The sequence below is a fragment of the Mus musculus genome, chromosome X, assembly GCF_000001635.26.
Source record: "Mus musculus strain C57BL/6J chromosome X, GRCm38.p6 C57BL/6J".
NCBI lineage: Eukaryota > Metazoa > Chordata > Mammalia > Rodentia > Muridae > Mus > Mus musculus.
In genome coordinates, this window is record NC_000086.7 from 107,667,619 (window position 1) to 107,694,738 (window position 27,120).

Here is a 27,120-nt window from a genome sequence, read left to right on the forward strand (position 1 = left end):
ATGAGAATTTTGCACTTTAAAGCCAATCCACATTTTCTGTTTGTTCAGTCATTGTGAGGCTCTCCCTCCTCCTTACCATTCCCTCTAAGTATGCCAACCTAAAGCTCAGACAAGGAGGAGAGCCAGGCAAGGAGGCAAAGGGAGAGCCAGAGATGAGGTCCCTGCAGCACCCCCAAGGCCCTGAAGGCTAAAATCATGCCATTGTGCTTTCATGGCTGACCTTGAGTCAAAGCAGGTTGAAATTGTATTGAAGAAGGTGCCAGCAGTGTCAGTCCTAGGAAGTAACAAGTTTTGCCCCTCCCACTGCTGGCAAAAACTTCACGTTATCTTGTACATTCAGTTCACTTGTGCTTCAACCCTAGGCTGAGTGACCTCTGGGCTCCCAGAAGAGCTAGTGTGGTCTTCCTTGACGTGGAAGACCTCAGCTTGACACTCATCTGCTGTTACCATCATGGACACAGAGATACCCACTGCTGCTTCTAGCCTACCAGGTAAATACACCCTTCCTTCTGGCCAGTCTGTTGCTTTTCTTTGGGTGCCTTCTGCAAATGTGTTACTTATAGCCTCTGGCATTTCTCTTAGATATCACTAGTCACATCTGTCGGAATAGGAAGATCCAGTTGAAGTCAGACATGTTGGTGTCATACTCCTTTACCTGGAAAACTCTGTCAGAGATCCTGGAACCACTACTCTTTAGAGCACCAGTTCTCAACCTGTGAGCAACAAGCCCCGTGACAAACCTTTCTCTCCAAAAATATTTACATTAAGATTCATAACAGTAGCAAAATTACAGTTATGAAATACCAGTGAAAATAATGTTATGGTTGGGGGTCACCACCACATGAAGAACTGCACTAAAGGATACAGAATTAGGAAAGTTGCGAAGCACTCCTCTGGAGATTGAAATGTAATGAGTGCTCCTCAAAAGTAAAGAAAGATTAGACTTAGCTTGTCTGTTAACAGAATTAATATCTAAAATACCAGTACAGTTTTGCCTCTTAGTTAGGACAAAAGGTTCTGAAGAAGATGAGATTATGCCTCAGTGCAAGTTAGGATTGACAAAGTGAGTTTCCAGAGCCTGGGAGTAAAAACAAATGCTTGTGCCTAGTTGAAAAGTGAGAGTGTGGCTAACATGGAAGACTGTTAGCTGAGTGGTTGATTATGAGAGGTGACCATGGATGAAGTCTGTGAGCACTGATGCCTTTTTTTCCCCCCTAAGCCTCTTTGTACTCACTTGAGCCCACAAGGGGCAGCAGAGTTTACCAAAGGATATCTTTTACTTGTTCCTGTTTTCTCTAGACACCTTCTATTCAGATACAGGAATTGTAACACACACATATACAAACACAAACACGTACTCACCCCTCCCCCACTGCATGAGAATGCACACTATATACTCCTTCCTTCCTTGAGATTCATAAAAGGTACTACAGAAAATAGCTGATAGGGAAAGGAATATTACAGAGGTTATTGTATGCTCTTTGTGATGAATCCCTTAGCTTCCAGTTTTTCTGCCTCTTATTGAGGGAAGGGTACAAAGAGAAAGAAGCAAAAGAGAAATATGGAAAACTAAAATTAAGATATATTAGGGGAGAGAGGAGAGATACAGAGACAGGGAGAAACAGAGACAGAGTCAAGGAGAGACAGAGACACATAGAGAGAACAATACAGGGGGAAAGAAATGATAGAAAACTAGAAATTAAGAGGTATACAGAAACCCAAAGGAGAAAACTCAAATACAATAACAAATAACAGAGATAAATGAAAACAAACATATAGAAACAGAAAGCACAAAGAAATAGAAGAGAAACACTCTGAGAATTCTGTCAGTGAGTACTACATCCTTAAGGCTGCTTTCTTGTTTCTGGAGGAAAAAAACAAACCTGAGACATTCCTGTCAAGCCCCTTACACATTTCCTTACATTTCCTACTGTTGCCTTTATTGTATTGACTTGAGTTAATTAGTACAACTCCCACAATAAAGACAACAAATTTGTATCACATAAAGTTACCATCACATTTAAAACAAACAAGCAAACAAACAAACAAAATATTTCATCCTTGAGCTGGATGGAAAGATGGCTCAGCAGTTAAGAGCATTGATTGCTCTTCCAGAGGTCCTGAGTTCAGTTCTCAATAGCCACATGATGGCTCACGACCATCTGTAATGGGATCTGATGCCCTCTTCTGGTGTGAGAAGTAGATAGAACTTACAGCCAGGAAAATAAAATCATTGCAGAAGAAAATGCTTATAGCACTTTACAGATGCCCTCATACATATTATAAATAAAAATCAGTGGTAATTTTCACAGCATACACAAACACAAATAACTTTATTCAGAATTTTTTCTTCTCAAAGAAAAAGTAAAAGTGAGTTAAAATATCAAGAGTTATTCTTTAGTCAGGGCTGGAGGAATAATAGCTGGCTTAACCATTAAGGAGCAACTCTTGTTCTTTCAGAGGACTTGAATTCTATTCTCAGCATCCACATGAGGCACCTCACCATTGCCTGTAACTTCAGCTCTAAGTGAATCAACCTCTTTTGGATATCACAAGCATCTGCACTCACATGTACTTTTAACAAAACAACAACAACAATACTAAACCCTTTTAAACAAATACTCTAGTTAAAAAGTCAGGGACAGATGTCAAACAGATGGCTGTTAGAGAAGGAGGGAATGAAAACGTATATGCTTGCCAGTGAAAACTACTGAAAGTTTAACAGCCATAATACACATGCAGAAGCCCTGGTGCAGACCTGTGCAGGTCCTGTGCTTGCTGCTTCAGTCTGTGAGTTCATATGAGCTTTGTTCAGTTTATTTAGGGAGACTTGTTCTCCTATTGTCCTTCATCTCCTCTGTCTCATACAGTCTTTCTGCCACCTCTTCTACAGGATTCCCTGAGCTTTACAGGGAGGGATTTGATGGAGACATCTTTTAGAGTTATTTGTTCAAAGATGTATATTTTAGCTTTCCATGTAGTATATTTATGGGACTTCTGTGGGTGAATGAGTGGGTATCTGTTTCTTGTGCCTTCTCTTGAGTTTTGTTCCTTCTGTTGGGTTGTCTTGTCAAATTTTGATGTGATTTTTTTTGTTTTATCTTATTATGTTTTCTTTTTATTTGTTTTTATCTCTTAGAAACCTGTTTTTTTCTAGTGAGAGACAGAAAGGGAGTGGTTCCACATAGGATGAGGTAGGAGAGAAATTGGGAGGAGTAGAGGGTGAAGAAAATGCAATCGAGATATATTGTATGAGAAAAAAATACATTTGTTAAAAAAGGAAAACATAGAAAGAAAGTTTAACAACCAAAATATAAAATATTGAGTAGGCATTAGTTTAGACTGATATTTCAAAATTCATTTCCATGTGATAAAGTATATCAGAAACCCTATCTGGAATCCACTGTGAATATTGATATCAATTGCTTTAATATTTACTAAAATATTAGCACATTGAACCCTGTAATCCAACTATTTACCTAAATGTCATTTGCATAACTGCATTGAAATATTAATAACTATCACCCTCCATGAGCAATATGTAAACATGATTTAAACAATTATGGATACGCTATCATAAAATATGTAGTTGAATGCTATCTATCATCCTTATTGATAATGACATGTATGTCAAGTATTAGGCTGGATACACAGAAGCACAAAGTTTGAACACAGAGTTTGAGAAGTTACAGGCATTTTACTGAGATGATTTACTGATGTAATTTTTAAAAATATTCTAAGTAAGCAATAATTGAAGTGATATGTTTTTAGGGCATATATCATAACACAAAGGGTCCAGTGCTGACATTCTATTGGCAACACACATAATCATAGATTTTGCTCTTCCTTCCACTTCTAGGAATTTAAATATTGTAAATACAAAGAGAATGTTCTTCTTTCATTTCAATGGTTCCTATAATATAATTCTCCATATTTACATTTATTGTTTTATTACTGATATCTGTGGTATCTGGGATATCATTTGGTTAAAAGGTACGTGGAACACAGTTATAAAAGCATGTTTTCACTTAGCTTTAGAGAAATGAAATGGTTCTCCACAATACCTTCAAGTAATTCATTTTGGAAAAACATGGTATATTCCTTTTTAAGTGACCCATGCTGGCCATATTTTAAATATTCTGATAATTTTGTTGGTTTGCTTATTTGCTTAGATGCTGGGCATTGAAGATAGGGTCCTGTACATGCTAAGACATAAGCTTTGACATCACACTCCAATATTGTAATAATAAAATAATTGAACATAGTGATGGAATACAAGGTGATGTTTTGGTACATGTACATGATCAGCATATAGTATCATAATAGCTTCACTAGAGCAACAGAATGGTAACAAACAATGTGTACAGTTTTTACTCGTTTGATGTTTTAATGAGTGGGAACTGAAAAATGTAACACACATAGTTTTTAATTATGTATGCCATGATTGCTTCTGAAGAAACTGAATAGACACTATCTATTCTGGAAGTCACTCAGGTCTGGAAGTTACTCAGGTCACTATATAGTAGGGTCATCCTGTGTGTTCATTTTATTCTTTTATCCCTTGTCTTTATCAGAAATTATGCAAGAATAAAATTATCCTTAGAGTTCTGAGGACAAAACTGCTAAAAAGAAACTGAGAAAATCTAGTAGGTTTAAGTCATGAGTTAACTGGACAAAGAGTTATATAGCTTTGAGTATGATAAAAAATAATGAGCCTAATCCTAATGTTCTATTATCATAAGAAGATCTTCAGAATTTGATGGTAATAAAATATAATTAAATTTCATAGAATAATGTTTCCTTCAGCTAATGTTTCCATTCCTCCCCTAGAGAAGAACACAACTAGTTAAGATAAGAATTTATTTCCCTTCTCTTTGTTCTCCAACTCTCCCTAGGAACAATGTTAACAATGTTTGCGATGCATAACTCAATTGTTGTATTAATAAGTTCACAGAACTTAAGAGATCATACCAAATTAATGCAAACCAGAAATTGAAGGATCCACTGTAAGACTTTATTTAATATTTGTTACAGCAGTTTCTTCAAGTCTCTGGAGTAAGAACACAGTTATATGTTAATGGCTTATCATTTACAAATCCACTTAATTATGTGAGAATATGTACTTGCCTTGCATTGAGAGAATACCAAAAGCATTATTACAAAAGCAAAGTCAATAAAATCAAAGTATGTGTTCTACGGAGCATATTTACCGTGGATTTTTGAAATCCAAATACAATATTTTTGTTTCATTTATTGATTTTAATTATTTAAAAGTTCTCAATTTAAGGATGATTAATCTCAACACATTTGACCTTTTGAATCTAATAAAAGATTTAACTAAAAGTTAGGCATTGGCCTGAATCTTTTATCCTTCTAGGATGTGGACTCAATGGATGTACAGATGCATAGCTGATACAAAAATTAACATGTTCTTGAAATTACCTTTTCTTACCTCTATAATGTTGAAAACAGCCATGAACCCTGTTCCAGACATTGTGCTAAGTGGTTTGTACAAATTATCGTGCTTGATCTTCTCATATATCTCTTCTCTTACAGAAATATGCTCTCTGATGAAAGTGTTATAGGCAAAAGCTTACAAGCCTAGGGGAAATTTTAGTTTAATGCCACCCAAAAGACTTTTATAAGCCAATCAGAAGGTAGTAGTCAGACTCTGAACTAGATCCATGTGAACCCATGCTTTTTCCCTTTTTATTCAGCTTTTCCCCTTTTTATTGCCATAATCCTGGGAGATTGTGTAGAAACCCAGATTACTCATCTAAGATTCTAGCATGTATTAGATGTTGACAATCCTCAGAGATTCAATAGCTACTTTTGTTATAAAAGAAAGAGGAAAGGAAGGCTTAGATATCAAGTTAGTCTTCCAGAAACCTTATCAATGTGAATGTAATTTTTCAGGATTTCTTCTGTCCGTAACTGATGCAAATTAATTTGAAACTTGCATAAGCAAACAGGGATGATTTCCTGTTTCGTGAAATGTGGCAGGCTCAGGAAATGTTAAATTCAGGTATGCAAATGGTATGAGGTGGCAGACCATATCTGACAATTCTTGGCTGTGCATTCTGTGGGGTTCGTTATTTTTTTAGATCTCTACAAAAAAGTCATGAAGAGGAAGGCCTTGCACTTGATTCTCATTCAGTAAGTTTGTATATACATAAATCTTCTTAATCTTGGGTAGTGAATAAAAGATTGGGGAGATCAAGGAAGACAATCAATTGAAGGAAACAATCTCCATTAGGAAGTTGCTTGTGCTTCTGACAAAATAGTAACAATAGGTGTTCAGTCAGGCTCCAAATTCTAATTTTATTTGTTTGAGAATAAAGAGACAGACATACACATGACAGATACATTTGAAGTAATTAACCCTTAATGAAAGAGTTGCAACATTTCCACGTATAGGTTTGATATCGACATTTTAGTAAGTACTGCAGAGCCTAGGATATTTTCTCTTCTAGGTAGACTGAGCCCCTTTGGAATATGTTTTTTTTCCATATACTTACAGTTCACTAGAAACATTTTTTAATACTTTGTTTCATAAACTTTAATAATGTATCTGTTTATAGTTATTAATAATATATTACATTTGGTAGAGGTACAAATTACTTTCCTATAATTTTAGATAACAATATCATATTCATGAAGAATCATAATGACTTCTATGCCTATTAATGCATATTTAAGTCTCAATCTTCTTTCTACATTTTTCACTTCCATGCCATGACAGAGAAACTATTTTGAAGAATTTGAATAGGAAAGGGTTAGGTTACACAAATAGGAACTTTCTGGATGACTAAATTGCTTGCATATAATAAATATTAAGGAAGACATTTCTTGTAATACAGGAATTTATATTCCAAGATATGCTATTTCCTTGGTTAAAGAAAATCATATCAGAGTAGACAGCGTGAAATACTAGAGCCAACATTGTAACAAACATCCTTTACCTAACTCATAGAAATCTCTCCAAAAATCTCTACTAACCAAAGCTTCCCCTGTCTTTCCCTTGACCTGCCTTTGAGAAATAAAAATAATCAGGTTCAAAAGCAGGAAAATTATCAGACAAAGAGAGAATAATTCAAACGTTATATGGTTGTTAGCAAACTTAAATTAACCAATAAACTCTTGACTTATCTGTTTCTGAACTGTGCCTTTTAGATAAGAATGTGTGTGTGTGTGTGTGTGTGTGTACTAAGAATTAATAACAATTAGTAACAAATATTTTGCAGATAAAGAAGGAAATATCCTTGAGTTGGGGCAAGATTATATCCAGCCCTGTATATGTTTTCCACCCAAACGCTTCCTACACTGGATTTCTCCTTGTCAGTTTTATTCTGCATCCCTGGGATAAATGTAGTATCTTCCCATCTCTATATTGGATCATACCCTTCAACAACATTCAAGCTGCAAGGGAGTCTTTGCTGTGGCATCCAAAATTATTAGAGTACTTTAATCAATTCTCAGTTGTCTGAGGATGCCCCACCCCCAAGGCTGAATAACCCACAACCACTCTAACAATCATCTTATGGAAAATCTGACTTTGCAGTTACATAGTTGAACTTGAAAAAATAAAAATGCTCTGAAGGTCTTTCATTCTTAGCCCTGGTATTGACATATTCTAAGTTCATTCAAATTCCATTCTATTGTAACTGGAGTTGAACTGACTTTCAATATCCTTTGACTAAATATATCTAAGGAGAACAGAGGAACCTTTTCTAAAATGTGCAAATAGTCTAAGAGTGCTTGATGTCCTACTTTTGATGAAATGTGAGTGTCCAAATGACAACCACATAGGCAAACATGTCTCACATTTGCAGACAACAGTATTCAAAAAAAAAAAAAAAGCCAGGCCTTTAATCCCAACACTCCCACTCAGGAGGCAGAGGCAGGCGGAACTCGGGGCCAACCTGGTCTACAAAGTGAGTTCCAGGATAGCCAGGGCTATACAGAGAAACCCTGTCTCAAAACAAAACAAAACAAAACAAAACAAAAAAACAAAAACAAAAAACAAACAAACAAACAAAAACCCAAAACCAGTATTCCTTGGAAATGAAAATGGTAGTCTCTTCTGAGCACAAAGAATGTTGCTGATTTTAAGGACAAGCAAAAGCCAACCCATGAAGGTACCAGAAGATACAAAACCCAATTACCTAATAGTTCAGCACTTACATTTTTTCAACTCATAGTTGGGAGCAAAGGCTTTGACTTGCTGCTGATATCCCTCTAGACCTTAGGCTGTGTTTTCAGATCGGTTGTGTGAATTTGAAGAGGGTATAAAGGTCCTGCAGAAGTAAATATATACAAGTATATATACAAATTTATACAAGTCATGGGTTGGCATTAGTATTTTACTTTACTGTGGGATTCTCTAGATACTGCTTGGGCTTTTCCCCTTAAGGAAAAGAGGTTATATGGGCACAGCAACCTACATTACCAGTTTAAGGCTATTAACTACATAGCCCTGAAAGCTTTCGCTCTCTTCTTGGTTTCCAGTGAGGTTACTGGAGAGGGGAAAAGACCCTAGATCCATTTTTGAGTCTGGTTAAGTAATATTTGCTCTTTCTTGGAAAAGTGGCCCCTTGCGTGCAATTATTTCACATGTCTTAGAGTTTTAAATCTTAATGTAAAACAGTTACCTTGTGTCTTCCCTCCTGCCTATCTGGAGCCCAGTTCCAAGCACCCCCAGCCCCTCCTTCCTATCAGACTCTGAAGTGTCACTCACAGTCCTTTCTTACTTTCAACAGCTTCCAAAACAGTGGAGGTTGTGACCGACTGGGCATTCACTCAGTTGGATACAACAGTATCTCCCAATCACTTTGTCCTGAGCCTCCTTTGGTGGCAGATCTGCTCCCTAAAAGGCGAGCATTTGCCAGTTGTTGGCTTCTGACAGGTCCCAGTATCAAGGATTTGAGGACTGATGGTACACACATGCCCACTGAGAGGGAGAACGAAAAAAGAAAGGGAGACTACACCTCATAGGATTTCAACTCAAGTTTAATCTTTCTTCTCTTTTATTTTGTCTGTTTAAATAAAAATATATTCATATATAACAGACGGGGAGATATTTCTGTTGTGGAGTGCCGATCCAAAAGTTCGTTTTCAGATTTAAGACTTTTTCTGTGAGCTTTTTCTCCGGAGCCTCTCATCTGCGCCCTCCCTCTCCCCCTCCCTCCCCAGCCCAGCTCAGGTTGAAACTTTGCAGCACGCATTCACTTCTTCCCCTCCAGGGATGGCTCTGAGCTCTCGCGCGCACGCCTTCTCCGTGGAGGCCTTAATGGGGAGACCCAGCAAAAGAAAAGCTCAAGACCCAAGAGAGGAGATGCAGCCTGAGCTGCAGGAGGAGCAGTTCGTGGAGGAAGGGGAGGAGATACTGAGGAGCCCTTCTAGGGACAGTCAACAGCCCGGTAAGTACACTCAAGCAGCCCCGGTACCCCGAGCGCTTCTCTCCTGTGCGCACTGGCTGGATCTTCTTTGCCTGTTCTTTGCACAGCGGCTAGGATGTCCTGGCATGGCCGGCTCCACAAGTGGGGTTGTGGATTGTGGAACACCTTAGCCACCTGACTTTGGAACAAATTTCAGAGAGTCTGAATTTCACTAGAAGTGTTATGGTTTGTTTGCAATGAAAAAGAGGGTGCCACTTGGTTTTAGAGGAGTGATTCACACACTTCTTACAAAATCCTAAGAGCCAAATTTGGCTGTTCTTAGTAAGAAGCAGAGTTTCCCCCAAAAGCCCAAGAAAATCTACCTTCAGGTTCAGTTTATGGCAGGTTGGGGTAGAGAGAATTTTAAGTGCCCCACTTTTCATGGGTTGCAAGTTGCCCCCTCCTTCATTAAAAATCACAAAGGATTTTGTGGGGAACTTATACATCAGACTTCCTGGGAAGTGGGGTGGGGAGACTTTCAGTTCAAAGATAGTCTCCTGAGTAAAGGATGTGTGCAACTTCCCAAACTCTCAAATCCCCTGTCTAGCAGAAAAGCGACTCAAGGCAGAATCTTCAAAAACTGTTTTCTCCTGCTCTGACGAGAGCAACAGCCAGGAAAGTCTGCAAGAAGAAAGTGTTATCCAAGTGGAGCTTCAGGGATCTGACCTATGGAAGAGATTCCACGACATTGGCACTGAGATGATCATTACCAAGGCGGGCAGGTTCGTTCAGCTGGGCCAGTGACTTCCCTGAATCACACACAGTAGGCACTTCAGGAGGAAAATCCAGTTTTGTTAATGTGAAGCTCCTCCCCCTTCACATTCCTTGGCAGATGTTAGAAAGCCACAGACTACTCCATCTATTGCTCTGAGAAGTACCTAGCTGCATCAAATGGTCTACTCCTGTTTTCCGATACATCTTTACTCCAAGGACTCACTCTTCCATTTCCTGCCTGTGTACTGTATGCAAAAATCCAGACCTGTGTCCCTCCAACTTCTTATTGTTGTGGCCAGCCTCTCAGTGCAAGCCTAGAAAATAATACTCAATCCACCGTCCTCCAGCATCCCATTCCTGGCTCACTCCACTAGGAAGTTAGCCTTTCCACAAGCTAATCCTTTGGTGTGGGGTGATTCCTAACTATCCTTCCTAATTTCAAACATTTACAAATCTACCTCACTTGCCCTTCTTCTAAATACAGAAAAGAAACGAAACCTCTCCTGTCCTACTTGCTTTCTTATAATTTTAATACCGCATGGGAGGTCATGGATGAAGACCTTTCATAAAGATATTCTATACCACTCAGAAATCTCAGACTTGTTAAATCAACCATCTTTTTCTTACATAACAAATGCCATTCCGTGAGCACATCATGAAAAGGGAAGAGTTCTGACTTTATTTGTCCACAACTCATCTTCCTTCACAACAACTCTAATATAGCACACCTCAGGTTCTAGTTTCTAGCCAAACCCCTGGGTTTTTTTTTTTTTTTCCTACAGACGTATGTTTCCTTCTGTTCGGATCAAGGTGAAAGGGATGGACCCTGTGAAGCAGTACTATGTGATTTTGGACGTGGTACCGGTGGATTCCAAACGCTATAGGTAACTTGGTAGATATGAGGATAGTCCAGTTTACATAGTTAAGGTCTAAATGGGCTGAGGGCACGGGTCTTGCAGCTTGACACCTGACAGCAGGATTTTTTTTTTTTAATTATACATAGTGAGGAGAGAGGATTGCTCATCCTTGGACTTTAATAGTTGAATTTTCTCATTTGAATCTGGGTTCAAGGTGATGGAAGGGCTGGTCTTTTCTATCCCCTCCTCCTGGAACTTGATGTTAAATGGCTCAGTATTGTGCCTTCTGCCTACCCACTCTTTGTTCCTTAAATATGTAAGCTGTGGTTGATTTGTATTCTGGCATCCTGGAGGCAAGCAGTTCGAAAAAAATCAGGAGAAATGCCTTAGCCTCAAGGTGGAACAGGCTATAATCTGGTCAGGTTCTCAAATGCTGCCAGGATTTGCCCAAACCTAATGGGGGTTAGGGCTAGGTTTTCCCCCATCTCTTGTCCTCTTTTTAGATTTTTACCTGAAGGGATGGAAGGATTCAGAGGGTGCCGGGATTCTACTATGCTTTTCACTTGAAGTCTTAACTAGGCTGGATCAAATAGGTACAAATCAGAACCTTTTGAGCTAGCAGCTTAAGAAGCTCTGTGCTGCGGACATTTTGACTGGGAACTCTGGAAGTGAAGGGGAGGGTAATGTGAAAACAGCCCAAAGTAAGCTGTGTGCAGTCAACCTTGGGCGCCTGTGGTGCCTGGCCCTAGCAGGGGAGCCCATTTAGCTTCATAGCTGCTTCTCAAGGCAAGAAAGTGCCACTCACCAGCAAGCTGGAACCTCCCCAGCCAGGCAACAGAAGCAGCTGCTTGGATTTCGCCTTGTTCTGGCGCTGGTTTAGGTGGGGGAATGCTGAGGGAAACACAGTTTGAGATCGAAAACAGTTTAGAAAAATCAGCCCGCAGGACGCGCGGGGCGGAGTTCCTTTGGAGTTTTCTGCTGTGAAGTTTAATTGGCAAAGTGGTTCGTAGCAAAAGAACGGGCTTTAACTAAAACTATTAAGCGTGGGCAGGGCAGACAGTGCTTCACCCTCTGTTTCGTTCCTCGCGCTTGCTTATTGCTCTCTTGTCATTCATGGGATTTTTTTTAGGCATCTCTACAGTGGGAAAATAAATCAGATTGATTCCTGCTCCAGTTTCTGTGAAGAAATTCCGAACTCATATCCCACGCCATTTTTACTCGTCCAGACATTTCATTGCATTTTGATGGCATATGCATATTTACTGATCGTTTGTTCGTTCATTCATTTGTTTGTTTGTGTGTTGTCCTTGAACACTCTTTGAAAATGAAGTTAGAACTTCTGCTTATTTACTAGCTTTTGGGATAGACATTTTAATCTTTGGTAAGGCTCTTAGGTGGAGAAGTCTGAAGTCTCCCATCCTTCTGCTTTGTGCTGACTGAGCCTAAAGCCACACTTCACTCATTATTTTTTATTCCCCCAGGTATGTGTATCACAGCTCACAGTGGATGGTAGCTGGAAATACTGACCATTCGTGCATAACTCCCAGATTCTATGTCCACCCGGACTCCCCTTGCTCTGGAGAAAACTGGATGCGTCAAATCATCTCTTTTGATCGAGTGAAACTCACCAACAATGAGATGGATGACAAGGGCCATGTAAGTGAGCACAATGTCTCTCCTAGAGGAGGTAAGTGTCAAGGTTCCAGGTGAGAGGGAGTCCTCAAGAGGTCACTTCTTTGTAAGTGTTGAATGTTTTGAGAGCAAAGTTCTTGGATCTGTAAGTCATAGACCACAAAGGGCTGCTGTAATGTGAGTGCTGGACTCCAGAAGGACTGACTGCAGAGAGCTTAAGGGCCCAAAGACCCCAAAGAACAGAGCAGTTTAAGCTAAAGAGAGTGTGTCCTACCCTGGAGAATGGGTGGGAACACTTCACAGGGCTGTCTGGATTCCTAGGTAACACTGTGGGCTTCTGTCTTCCTTAGAGTCCACACATTGCAGTGAGCCATTACTCTGGTTCCAGATCTCTGGCTTCTGTGACACTGATAAGGATCCAATATTGATGATGTTACAGAAGCCAAAGTTTCCCTAGATCCTGAGCTTTCTCCTTCTTGGGCCCTGTCAACCTAGTCTTGTGCCAGCCACAAAAGAAGAAAAGGACCAGGATTAAAAGGAGGTGTGGAATATTAGTTTTCTGGCAATATCTGAGAACATTAGTTACTGCCCAGAGAGATCTTATCAGTTGACTGGGTCCTCATGACACTTCCATATCACTTGCTCATCCAAATTTGGAAGCAGGAAAGGCTGGATATGAAATCTGCTCCATAGTGTCAGTGTCACTGTGTGCCTTCCTCTGGAAAGCCTTCAAGAGCCAGGAGGGCCCAAGCCCACAACACAGTCCTTCCTGGTATACCTATATCTAGTTTTTTGGTGTCTTGACTGGCAGTTTTTATAAACTGGGGATGGTGTTGGAGAGAAGTAGCTATTTAAGATGGCATTTAACCATTTCTTCCTCAGATCATTCTGCAGTCCATGCATAAGTACAACCCCCGTGTGCATGTGGTGGAACAGGACAGCAGGATTGACCTGTCCCTGATTGAGTCCTTTCCTACGGAAGGCGTTAAAACATTCTCCTTTAAAGAAACTGAATTCACTACTGTGACAGCTTACCAAAACCAGCAGGTAAAGCTGTCTAAACTCCAGTAAGTGGGAGTGGATCCACTGCTATATTGGGATAGAAGCAACAGCATTGTATGGATTACATTTTAAACAATGGAGAAAAATATCATGGTTTTATTTTATTTTCCAGTTATAACTGAAAGAAAGTTATGTGGTTCTTGTGGTAAACAGGAGATCAGGGCAAAAGGGACCAGTAGGCAAAGGAAAAATTTGTTTTAATTCTGATTTATCTATGTGCTCACATTTATTTAAAGTATCCCCATTAAAGTGGCAGCATTGTTGCTAAGAACATGGGCTGCATTTTTTCTCTTTGTCTTTCTTTTGAATTCATAGATTACCAAACTGAAAATAGACAGGAATCCTTTTGCCAAAGGATTTAGAGATCCTGGGAGAAATAGGTAAGTAACATAGCAATCAAATTTAATACTTATGTAGCCCCTTTAATAACTACTAAAATAATAGGTAAATAGAATTGCAATCAGCGTATTAATGTAGCTCTTGTATGAGTATTAAAGATAGGGTACTTGTGAATCAGAGACTCAGAAGCTTACACTTCGACAGGTAGGAAAATAATCCCAGGTTTAGATCCCAAACCATGCCTCATTCTACTATCCCTCCACTCCAGTGTTAAGATGCTGTGTAGTATAGACTTGTGGAGCTTACAGAAATGTACTCAAAGCCTAGCTACTAGTGTAGACTTTAAAGATATTTATGAAACCATGATCACTCATAAAATATGACAAGTTTATATGAATTATTATATTCACGACATGTTTTCTGGAATTACTAAAAAATAAACATCTCTGTTTTAGGGGTGTCTTAGATGGATTTTTAGAGACCTACCCATGGATGCCTTCTTTCTCTATGGATTTTAAAACTTTTGTCACAGACACACAAAGTAAGAAAACCTTTTAACTTTCTGTTTTATTTTTACATATTGTAGTAACAAAAAGCATAACTCTTATACCAAATTCTACTCAAGGGGATAATTATATGCTAGAAAAAAAAATGTGTTTTCACAAGCAATGTGTATTTATAATGTGGGGAAGTAAGAAGCAAAGACAAACACAAACTGAAACTTAAAGTTTTGTTGCAGGTAGATATATTGATTATCTCACTTATTGAATTATCTTACAGATTTATCATGATATCATACATTATACATGGATTCCACAGTATCTCATTCCTTTATATGAAGAATCTAGGTTATTTCCATGTATATATTGCTCTTATTTTCAAATTCTTCAAAAATTCATTGAACACATGATACATGGTAACAACATATTGTGAAATTTACAGCATGTAAGGAAAATGTATGAAAAGCAGGGTAGAGGAGCTAGGAAGAAATAAATGCAAGTATAATGCTATAAATTCATATACAGGATGTGTCACATTACTACTTGGAGGGAAACTGAAAGTAAAAGATGAATTCTACAAACAGAAAATAACAATTAAGAAATTATTATTAATAACCCAAGAAATGGCTCTCAACCTGCAAAAACAGATAATGGGCTAAATCTAACATGAATGTGGTTGAATTTGTCTATTTTTAACTTTTTAAATGCTTTTTAATTTATGCATTAAAATTGAGTATATTAGTGGGGTTCCATGTGATGTTTTTATTCACATATCCATTAAAAATGTTTAGACTCCTTGAATCATATTTATTACCTTTATATGGTGAAAACGTTCAAGGTTCATTGTGTTGTTTCTAAAAGCACAATATACAGTTCTTAACTGTACTCTACTTCCTACTGTGCTGTAGCACATGGGAACTTCTTGCTAGTCTCCAATTATAACTCAGAACATCTGCCCATTCCCATTTGTCCTCCATTTCCCTCAGTATTTAATAGTCATTAATATGTTCTCAGTTGTCATAAGATCATCTTTTATATTTCACTTATGAGTGAAACCATACAGTATGTGCTTTTCCACATCACAACCAAATTAGTTGTCACAGTATTTTAAAATATTTGTAATGTGTTTCTTCTCAAGCAGTACATTGCCTGATGAAAGCATCATCATCATAGTTGAATAATGCATCTGTTCTAGTAAAATATTCTGGAATTTTATTTACTCAAATAGTTTATTTACTCAAACTATAAATAGAATATTTTATTTGTAAACAACATAAAACTGTCTCCATTCATTTTTACTCCCTTAAAGTTGCTTGTCTCTGGACATTTATTTAACATTGCATTTATGGAGCAAGACATCCACATTACACTAAAGTTTCACATGATGCTATAACAAGTAATTGTAATGTAAAGAAATGAAGTATAATTATTTGTTGAAATGATGTAGTTTAGTGAGTTGCATAAAAACTATGAACAGTTGCTTTACTAAATCAGTTCAACTGACAGCATCAGGCCACATGCTTTTAAAATATTAAATAACCTAATTTCAAAAAAGACATAAATGACCATTAATTGATCACTTAAAATGCCATTAACTTCATCATTTACAGAGTGTAAAGCACACTCAAATCAGAGATTAGTAATAGTTTTTAAAATAACTTTTCATTGCTTTATTACAGATATTTGTCACTCTGCTTCTAAAATATTGGTGTATATTTATATACAAATATACTCAAGAAAAATAACAATATTAGCAATTAAATTTTACAATTTCATTAAGATTGTCAAACATAATTAACTGAACATTTATTTTAAAAAAGTTCAGAATCTAGATTTTTATTATCTGTTAAACCAGTGGTTCTCACCCATCCAAATACTTCAACAATTTAATACAGTTCCTCAGGTTGTGGTGACCACCGACCATAAAATCATTTGTTTGCTACAGTTATCTCATAACTTTATTTTGCTACTGTTATGAATTGTAATATAAACATATGATATGCATGATATCTGATATGTGACCCCCAACGAGGGCATGCCCCACAGGTTGAAAACCACTATGTTTAAAAATAAAAGATTTTGAATGCCACTGAGTGAACACTTTACTTCTTACCTTGATGTTTCTTTTTTTTTTTTTACACTATCTTCAATTCTTGATAGAACCATAGAAATCTCTCTATTTCTTATTTTCACTTAAAAAATTATTGTCAATATGTTCTTCACCAATAAAATTATTTTCGTATTTACTTGCTTTTTATGCTGAAACAATCTGTAAGTTCCCAAACAATAAACATTAGTTTTTATATATCATAAAATATAATTTATATAATGATATATATCATTTATAGCTTTATATATATATATAACTAATTTATATAATATATAACTTTTGTATATTATTAACTAAATTACATAGGGGGTTTCTTTAACTCGGGCAAAATATAAAGTATAGTTAATGTTCAATGTGTGATACACAGTAGCAGTGCGACAACAGCAGTACTTCCAGTAGTAGAGATACCACATTCCGGGTCAGTCAGAGGAATAAAAATATCTTTTCCAAAGCTGAAAGAACTGTGAAATTGAAAGAAAACCACTCCAAGAATGGGACAGAAATGGCAATAGATAAAATTACTGGTTGAACAGGAAAATCAGGTTCATTGTTCTCTGACTGACTTTTCTTTTCCCAGGTGGAAGCAGTGGCTCATCTCCAGTGACCTCTAGTGGAGGAGCTCCCTCTCCTTTGAACTCCTTACTTTCTCCATCTTGTTCTCCACCTATGGTTTACATACCTCCAAGCTCCTTTGGGATGACCTATCCAGATGCATACCTGCACAGTGTCAACATACCCTTCTGCTACAGAATTTGTCCAACTAATAATTGGCGATCACAACCTTTTGTTTTACCTACTCCTGAAAGGCTACCAAGTTTCATCATTCCTCAGACCTTACCCCCACTCATGATGGAAGTCCCAGTGGTATCCTCCAGGGGCATCATCAATCCAAACAGTGGCTTACATGAAGACTGCAATGGGCAGTGTCTACAAGCATCTCATTCTGCCAATCAAATGTTATATGGATTACAGAATCCTGGAAACATTTTCCATCCAAACGCCATTGCCCAAGAAGCAATCAGTTATCCTTTTCATCCTCCTAATGGCTGTTATAGGTACACCATCTCCATGCCACCTAGACTGGAAAATGTTGCCAGTCACCTCAGTGAAAATGGTACCAGTCAGATTTCTTTTACTGAAGGTAGCTGTGATCATTCCCATTGGTATCCAGCCATTAACCATTACCTTTAATGGGACAACATCCACATTTAAGACATTTACATGTAAGCATCTCTTTTCTTTATTTTTAACAAGAGAAAGAACATTTCTTAAAAACTTCTTTACCAAAAAGTATTGCTTTGTTTTGCCTTTAAATTAACTTAACAAATGTTTACAGGAATTTCTATATAATGTCATCTGTGACCTGTAAGAATATGACATTATAATAACCTTGGTCCTCACATAAGTTATTTAATAAATATTTTTGATAAGACATGCTATCAGTGATAATTGAGGCCAGAAGTTAAGTCTACAAATACAACATTGTTAATTCACTCTGTGTTTTATCAATTTCCTAAGACCAAAAGGAAAGAGAAAGAGAGAGAGAGAGAGAGAGAGAGAGAGAGAGAGAGAGAGAATCCTGTAAAAACAATAAAAAGTATTTCACTCTTATCTATGAAGATTGGCTATACTATAAATATCTATCAAGCAATTATGGCAAAAATTGAATAATTTGCTTAATTTATATTTTGCTGCTGAAAGGAATAGTAATTAAAGTTTTAAGGTATACATAGCTGCCAAGTATTGTTTTCCATTAACCTGTGTAGCATGAATAATATTTAATACTGGAGGGATGCAAAGAGCACTTGAAAACTATCTGATACTTATATGTGATTACTTCATTAATTGATAAGAAGTTATTTAACTGAAAATTAAATAACACATCTGAGTTGTACTTTAATTATTATATTAGGGAAGATATTAATTTTATAGTTATTCTAGTATATATGTATATATATATGCATATATATATGTGTGTGTATATATACCAATGCTTTAAATATCAGATAATATTGTTATGTGTTACAGTCATGAATCCAAGCATATGTAATTACACTAATAATAGTAATTAATAGAAAGAGGCAACATTTTAAATGCTACAAGTTTGGTACTTACCTTATTTTACTGTGTAAATAGTTCATAAATCGTCCTTTCACACTTTTAATTATATTAAACAAGGGAAATCCTTCATACAAAATTAGACTTGGAAGAAACCTGAATCAACTAGCCCATATCCCTTAAACTAAGCTGACAGTTGCCTGAGGTCTGTTAACACCAGTAACTCATGCACATAACTATTTAATGCTGAAACAGATGATATGGAATGCAAGAAAGTTGATATATTGTGACTATAGTTATACAACAAAATATTATCTGTCCATATCTAACTGTCTTGCTTTAAAAACTTTCAAAATCATCTGGATGGACATAGTGTGAAATTGTTAGTACTTATGTAAAAGTAGCTACATGATACTGTATAAGTGACAAATTCTAGTAATTAAACCATCATTTCCACCTGGTTGGAAGATAAATATATATGTTTTCCTCTCCTCCTTTGAAAAAAGAAGTCTACATTTAGATATATGGTTTTTAACCTGCCCTGGTATGTGATTTTCCCTAAATAAACCTAGAGAAAATAAATCTTGTGTCTATTTTTTTTAATTTACACATCAAGTCAGGAAATATGTGAGTGATATTTTATCCTTGCACAACTCTCAGTCATACTTAGACCTGAAGTCAGATTCCCTGGTCAGGGAAGGATTTTCTGGAACAGTCAGTCAAGCTTAAATCAATGACAAAAAATGAACTTGGTTGAAGGTCTAAGTGGACAGATTGTCTTATTACATTTTAAATATTAATATAAGACTTTATGTAACAGAATTCAGAACATTCAGTATAAGGTGCCTAAACTATATGGCTATTATATTTTGGAAGACCAAAATATAACTTTACAACATTTTAGGTCATATACTTTTAGGATCAAATTAACTAATGATATTGCTTCTATTTAGTGTGCTTCGAAAATGAAGACACTTCTTTAAAGCTCCCAAGCTGTGAAGAGATGGGTGGTTCCCAGTGTTTTAAAGTATGAGTTCTCCATATGGACTGAAGATGGACATGATTTCATTTTTTGTGAGATTGAAGTATGTTTTTGTTGGGAAAAGGAATGAACTCTTAGTCTAAGCAAGGGATGATTCAATGGATAATCTTTGAACCAGCAGTGTCTTATGTGCTGACAACATGACATGGTTGCCAACAATGCATAAAGACAAGCATCTGCACTGGACATTATGGAAGAGTCTTCTTAAATTCTCCTAATCATTTCTATTTTGCACCTTGGGAAAATCATGGCACACAAAGCAGGTACAAATGTAGCTTTTAAATATTACTGATGTGCCAGTCAGTTTTCTGGCTGAGCCAGAATGTAGCTGAAATGTATTATATAAAAACTAAAATATATTTTGCAAAAATTTATATGCATGCTAACAACAAATTTAGTATGTTTTGTAAAACAGAACTGTAGATATATTATGTATAAAGTAGGACATTTTTACATCGTTGTCTCCTAATTTAATATCACTAACAAACTTTTAACATATGTATATGGTTTTATAAATTAAAGATGTCACACTGTGTATACACACACATAATGTGTGTGTGATCTCCAATGGGATATTTACTTTTCTTTAAAAATTATTTACACTGTGCTTTTTCTCCCACTCCTAAAGAGAGATGCTGTACTGAAAATTTGCTCACTAGATACTGACCTACACTATCAATTATGTATACTTATGTGGAGAGGCATATTTAAATATATTTAGAAATATCTAATTGCATATGCTGTACTTTGAGAATTGAATTGACAGGGTAGAAGTACAATGCTTTATATTCCAATTTAAAGATAGGTTGTTACTTTTCTGTTGAAAAATAGTAAGCCAGCAAGAATAACAATAATATTCTAGCATGTAGCAACAGTTTATCAGTTGATTTCACAGGAATTTAGCATGCCTATTGGAGCAGTTCAAAACAAACCAAATAGTTTGGTCACTGGTGGTAGTAGCTTTGATATAACTACTTTGGTATACTTTTAATCTTCTTAGATTTGATCTGCAACTACATAATATTTTGTATTAAAACTGTATAAATAAATATGGTTTGGATGGCAACATAAAAGAGAATGAAGAGATAACATAGAACAGTTGAAACATACCCCATATTTAAAACTATTTACACAAGTGGGGCTGGCCAAATTTAACATGTTGTTTCAATAAAATATTGAGAGTAAAAAGATGAGTATCATTTCCCCTCAAAGTTTCAAATGTTCATGTTTACAAATTTGTCCTGCACATTAATCTGTAAACATACATTATGGTGAGCAGATGTTCGGGAAAATGTATCGCATCTTTGTGTTTGGTTGAAATGCATATACAACTTTATTGGCTCACATTTAACTGCTTAAAAGGGTTACAAGAGTTAAAGTTAAATATGATAGAAAATTCTGACAGTATAATGCAATGCATTGTAGCATTAAACACTTTAGTCAAATATTATATTGTTATTGTTTAACATGAAAGAATTTTGACTTTGATTTAATATCATATTCTTATGAACATGATGATATAATGTAATATTTTAGCTATAATATCTGTAATTAACAATTTAAAATATTAATAATATGAAAAGGAATAAAATTATGATCTTATGTTAGATAAAATTTAATGTCAGTGTTTTTCTTTAAATATATAATTCAATTTTTCTTCCATTTATGGCCATGTTTTAATGTAGTACTTTAGTACTTAACCTTTATGTGAATTTTACCAGAAAATTTCATATTTAGTCACATCTAATAACATATAAATGTGACTTCTATCCAACTAAATGAATTCACTAGTTTCCTTCCTTGTTGAATTTTATATATTCTTGGAAAGAATGTTGTCATAGAAACAACACACACACACATGCACACACAATGTATAGATCTTGCTTTGAAACAGGCAAGAAAAATCAATGTCGAAATTGAAAATTTAACACTCACACAAAACTGTATTTTAATTTTATTAAGAGAAGTCATACACAGGCCAAACTGTTTATTTAACTAGTAGCTGCATGTTACACATCAGAGTTGACTTGTGTTCAATTCCTAATAATTGACAGAGAGAGAACTGTTTGGCAAAAATACCATGATTTTGTGATCTTTCACGATAATTTTTTTAATTTACTTATTTATTTAGCTCTCAAATATTACATTCCAAATGCAATTTCCCCTTTCTCAACTCCTCCCAGTTCCTTCCCCCATTCCCTCTCCCCAAAATCCACTCCTCCTTCATTTCCCTTCTGAAAAGAGCAAACTCCCAGGGATATCAACCAAACATGGCATACCAAGTTATAATAAGACTAAGCATGTATCTCATATTAAGGCTGGACAAAGCAACCAAGTAGGAGGAAAAGAGTTACAAAAACAGGCAAAAGAGTCAGAGATAGCCCTTATTCCCTGTTAAGAGTTCCACAAAAAAAAAAAAAAAAAAAAAAAAAAAAACAAAAAACAAAAAAACAAAAAAACAAAACAAGCTACACAACTGTAACAAAAATGCAGAAGAGCTAGGCCAGTCCCATTCAAGTACCCTGGTTGTCCAGAGGATCTAGGTCAGTCCTATGCAGGCTCCCTGGTTGTCAGTTCAGTCTCTGTGAGCTCCTATGAACCTAGGTTGGCTGATTTCTGCGGATTTTCTTGTGGTGTTCTTGACTCTTCTGGCTCCTACAATCCTTCCTCCCCTTCTGCAGGACTCCCCAAGTTCTGCCTAATGCTTGGTGTGGGTCTCTGTATCTGTTTCCATCCATTGATGGATGAAGTCTCTCTGATGACAATGGGCTAGACACCAATTTATGAGTGTAGCAGAATATCATTAGGAATTATTTCATTGACTTTTTTTCCCCGTTAGTGTTTGATTCTACCATGGGTCTCAGGCTATCCAGCTTCTGGTTCTTTGCCCTCCAGACAGTATCATGGGCAAGTTCCCTCTCATGGCACAATATCTGTACTACCTTTACCCCAGCACATCTTGCATTCAGGACAAACTGTATGTTAAAAGTTTTGTGCCTCGGTTGGTATCCCAGCACCTCCGCTGGAAGTCTAACCTGGTTATAGGAGATGACTAGTTCAGGCTTCATAACCCACATTGCTAGTGAGGAAAACCTGAATGAACACTGTATTACAGAAGGATCTGTGGCCCTGAGTTCCATACATATGAGATTAAGGCAAATTAATCTGGTGTTTGCATTCTAATGCTGGCACAGTATTAGAGTTCAGCAGATGTGAGGAAGCAAGATAATTGCCCTTGGCCCTGGGCTTTACAATGGGTACTAAGTATAACCACCTCAATTTATGCTAACAAGGGGCTCAGGCTACACAAACACCCACGCAAAACTTTAGTTTTTTCATATATGTATATCTTTCCTACTAAACTGTGAGTGAAGGTGAAATGGAATATTTTTGAGAAAAAAATATTTTTCAACTTTTACAAATATATATATATTTTTGCATATACATATAATATGTTTATATATAGATGTGTGTGTACAAATGTGTGTGTGCTAAAACATAAAAGAGAGCAAAAAGCAAACCCTTTTAAAACGTGCAGAATCACAAATAATTTGAAATTTGATTTACAGACTGTGAGTGTCTATGCATGCTAGAAAATTTTACATAGGTGAAATCATACAATATTAACAATGATTCTCACATAATTTTTTTTTTTTACCAAATTAAGGTCACTCAAACTAGGAGAAAATAACTAAAAATACACTAAGCCTATCTCACTGTAACTACTGCTGTGGTTAGTTTTGGTCATTCTGAAGTGGTTTTATATCCCTTTTATTAATATTTTCCTATTTCTATGAAAAATAAAATTTAGTTTTATTCTCTTGGATCATTTGTTTGTTCTGCTTTTGATGCATGTAACTGGACATGCTTAGGGGATACAATGTGCTGTCATGATATTTGTGCATCACATCAGAGGAGTAATTTCCATATCTTTCACCTTAAATATTTTTCATTTGTTTGGGGCACAATATTCAAGGCCTCTTCTATTCTTTTGGCTGCTGTTCATTATTGATACTTAAGTCGGGTATTATATGAAAGAGCATCAGTTCTTATTTTACCCAAATGAAGCTTAACACACATTGATATTACTCTACTTATTCTTTAAAACATCCAGTCCTTACTAGTGACTGGCAAGTGTATTTTTATTCTTGAATATATGAGAGTAACTTTAAAACCCTAATATAGTATTCTTCTTTCCTTACACATATTCTTTCATTTAATATCTTCCAAGCAGTATATATACTTTGGTGATATTAATTCTAATAATCCATGTTCACAAGATAGTTTCAATTTGTTTGTATCATCTTCAATTTTGATTCCCGCAAAATGTTTTTATTATTACTTTTTATTATAGAAAATTTTCATTTCTTTGGTTAAACTACTTCTAAGCATTTTTCTTTATAGCGTTTTGCTCCAGATAAGGTCTCTCTCACTTGGTAGTCTAAGCTACCCTAGAAGTCACTATGCAGCTAAGTTTAGCCTTGAACTTACAGCACTTCTTATAATTCGGCAATTTAAATTACTTAATTAATTTAATTTACATTCCAAGCGAAGTTTCCCCTCCCTCCTCTACTCTAAGCTTCCCTTACCCTGCATCTCTCCTCTCCTCAATCCACTGCTCTCCCCTTTCTCTTCAGAACAGGGAGGCCTCCCATAGATTGGCCTATCAAGTTACAGTAGGAGTGGGTATATCTTCTCCAATTGAGGCTAAAAGAGGCAGTCCAGTTTCAGGGTAAGGATCCAAAAGGCAGGAAAGATGGCAAGAGTCAGAGACAGTCCCTGCCCCTGCTGTTAGGAGGCCCCCACGAAAATGAAGCTACACAACTGTAACAAATGTGCAAAGGGCTTATGTCAGTCCTATGCATGCTCCCTGGATGGTACTTCAGTCTCTGTGAGTAACTATGGACCAGGTTAGTTGATTCTGTAGGTTTTCTTTTGGTGTCCTTGACCTATCTGCCTCCTACACCCCCACCCACCCACCCACCCACCCCCACACACACTTATGCAGTTTCCCCCAAGCTCTGCCTAATGCTTGGCTGTGGGTCTACATCGCTTTCTATCTGTTGATTGGTGAAGCCTCTCTGATGACAGTAATGCTAGACTCCTATTTTCAAGCATAGTAGAATATCATTAACAGTGTCAGGAGTGGGCTTTCTCTTATGACTAAGTTTCAAGCTGGATCAGTTTTTGGTTAGCTGTCCCCTCAACTTCTACTTCATCTTTACTCTTGCATATCTTGTACACAGTACAAAGTGTAGGTCAAAAGTTTTGTGGCTGGAGTTGGTGTCCCAATCCCTCCATTAGAAGTTTTGCCTGGTTGCAGGAGATGGACATTACAGGCTCAACATCCCCCATTACTGTGAGTCTCAGCTAGGGTCATCCCCATAGATTCCCAGGAGCCTCCCTTTCCAAGGTCTACAGCTAGTCCCAGAGATGCCTGCCCATTGATTTCTGTTCTCTCTTCCAGCTCTCTTTCACCACCACCTGCTCTCCCTACATCTGAACTCCACCCTTGTTTCCCTCCCTCCATCCACCTCTGAAGTTTATTTTATATTTTGCCTTCTGAGTGAGATCCGAGCATCTTCCCTTGGGCCATCGCTGTTACTTAGCTTCTTTGGATCTGTGAATTGTAGCATGGTTATCCTGTACTTTATAGTTAATATTCACTTGTAGGTGAGTACATACCATGTTTGTCTTTCTGGGTCTTTGTTACTTCACTCAGGGTGATTTTTTTTTCTAGTTCTATCCATTTGCCCACAAACTTCATGATGTCTTTAATTTTTATAGCTGAGTAATACTCTATTTTGTAAAAGTGCCATCTATTTTTAATCCATTTTCAGTTGTACCTCATCTTTTCTAAGTGCTGGCACTCCACATATAAGGCACATTTCTGGCTCTGCAGTTATATTAAATGGAAATGGTTTCATGACTAAGTTTGCAAAAAGTTTGTCATTGACATATGGAAAGCTATTTCCGTTTGTTGGTTTTTGTATCCTTCAAGTGTACAATATATGTTTATTAGTTCCTACAGATTTGGAGGTGGCCTTTAGGAATATATATATATATATATATATATATATATATATATATATATATATGACTATTTTCAAGTATTGTTGCTCAACATCTGCACTTTCTCACTGAGGAAGTGTACAGTCAAATATGAAACCAAATTGTCCATCAAGAGATGAAAATTTAAAGATGACATAGTGTATGTACACTGAAAAAAATACTCTGTCCTAAAAAGAACATTAGAATTTTGAGAGGGATTGCATTAAGAAGAATAAACCATGACAAATTTAATGTTTTACATTTTAATTTAAATAGTTTAAATTCCTTTGGCCATGATCCTGACTACAAATTCTGGTACTATGTAAAATAGTGATGAAATAACCCCACTAAAACATGGGGCTCAGAGCTAAACAAAGAATTCTCACCTGAGGAATATCAAATGGCTGAGAAGCACCTGAAAAAATGTACAGCATCCTTAATCATCAGAGAAATGCATATCAAAACAACCCTGAGATTCCACCTCACACCAGTCAGAAGGGCTAAGATCAAAAATTCAGGTGACAGCAGATGCTGGTGAGGATGTGGAGAAAGAGGAACACGCCTCCATTGTTGGTGGGATTGCAAGCTTGTACAACCACTCTGGAAATCAGTCTGGCGGTTCCTCAGGAAACTGGATATAGTACTACCGGAGGATCCCGCAATACCTCTCCTGGGCATATATCCAGAAGATGTTCCAACCGGTAAGAAGGACACATGCTCCACTATGTTCATAGCAGCCTTATTTATAATAACCAGAAGCTGGAAAGAACCCAGATGCCCCTCAACAAAGGAATGGATACAGAAAATGTGGTACATTTACACAATGGAGTACTACTCAGCTATTAAGAAGAATGAATTTATGAAATTCCTAGGCAAATGGATGGACCTGGAGGGTATCATCCTGAGTGAGGTAACCCAATCACAAAGGAACTCACACAATTTGTACTCACTGATAAGTGGATATTAGCTCAGAAACTTAGGATACCCAAGATATAAGATACAATTTACTAAACACATGAAACTCAAGAAGAATGAAGACCAAAGTGTGGACACTTTACCCCTTCTTAGAATTGGGAACAAAACACCCATGGAAGGAGTTACAGAGACAAAGTTTGGAGCTGTGTCAAAAGGATGGACCATCTAGAGACTGCCATATCCAGGGATCCATCCCATAATCAGCTTCCAAACGCTGACACCATTGCATATACTAGCAAGATTTTGCTGAAAGGACCCAGATATAGCTGTCTCTTGTGAGTCTATGCCGGGGCCTAGCAAACACAGAAGTGGATGTCACAGTCAGCTATTGGATGGATCACAG

At 36.8% G+C, this 27,120-nt stretch overlaps 1 protein-coding gene across 9 annotated transcripts; it reads left to right on the forward strand.

Annotated features, from left to right (window-relative positions):
* The first annotated feature begins 345 nt into the window (after positions 1 to 345).
* On the forward strand, positions 346 to 21,362 carry Tbx22 (T-box 22). 9 transcript variants are annotated; one of them, NM_181319.5, is made up of 9 exons: positions 346 to 491; positions 9,243 to 9,419; positions 9,988 to 10,159; positions 10,934 to 11,035; positions 12,490 to 12,664; positions 13,523 to 13,687; positions 14,018 to 14,082; positions 14,497 to 14,582; positions 17,229 to 17,874. In NM_181319.5, the coding sequence occupies exons 1-9, from the start codon at positions 452 to 454 to the stop codon at positions 17,840 to 17,842; spliced, it is 1,596 nt and encodes a 531-aa protein (NP_851836.2). In that variant the 5' UTR covers positions 346 to 451; the 3' UTR covers positions 17,843 to 17,874. The 9 variants fall into 9 exon arrangements, with proteins under 9 accessions (NP_851836.2, NP_660259.1, XP_017173979.1 ...); NM_145224.3 differs by lacking the exon at positions 346 to 491 and adding an exon at positions 8,894 to 8,935; XM_017318490.2 differs by lacking the exon at positions 346 to 491 and adding an exon at positions 19,663 to 21,257 and having other exon boundaries at positions 9,193 to 9,419; positions 9,985 to 10,159.
* The last annotated feature ends 5,758 nt before the right edge of the window (positions 21,363 to 27,120 follow it).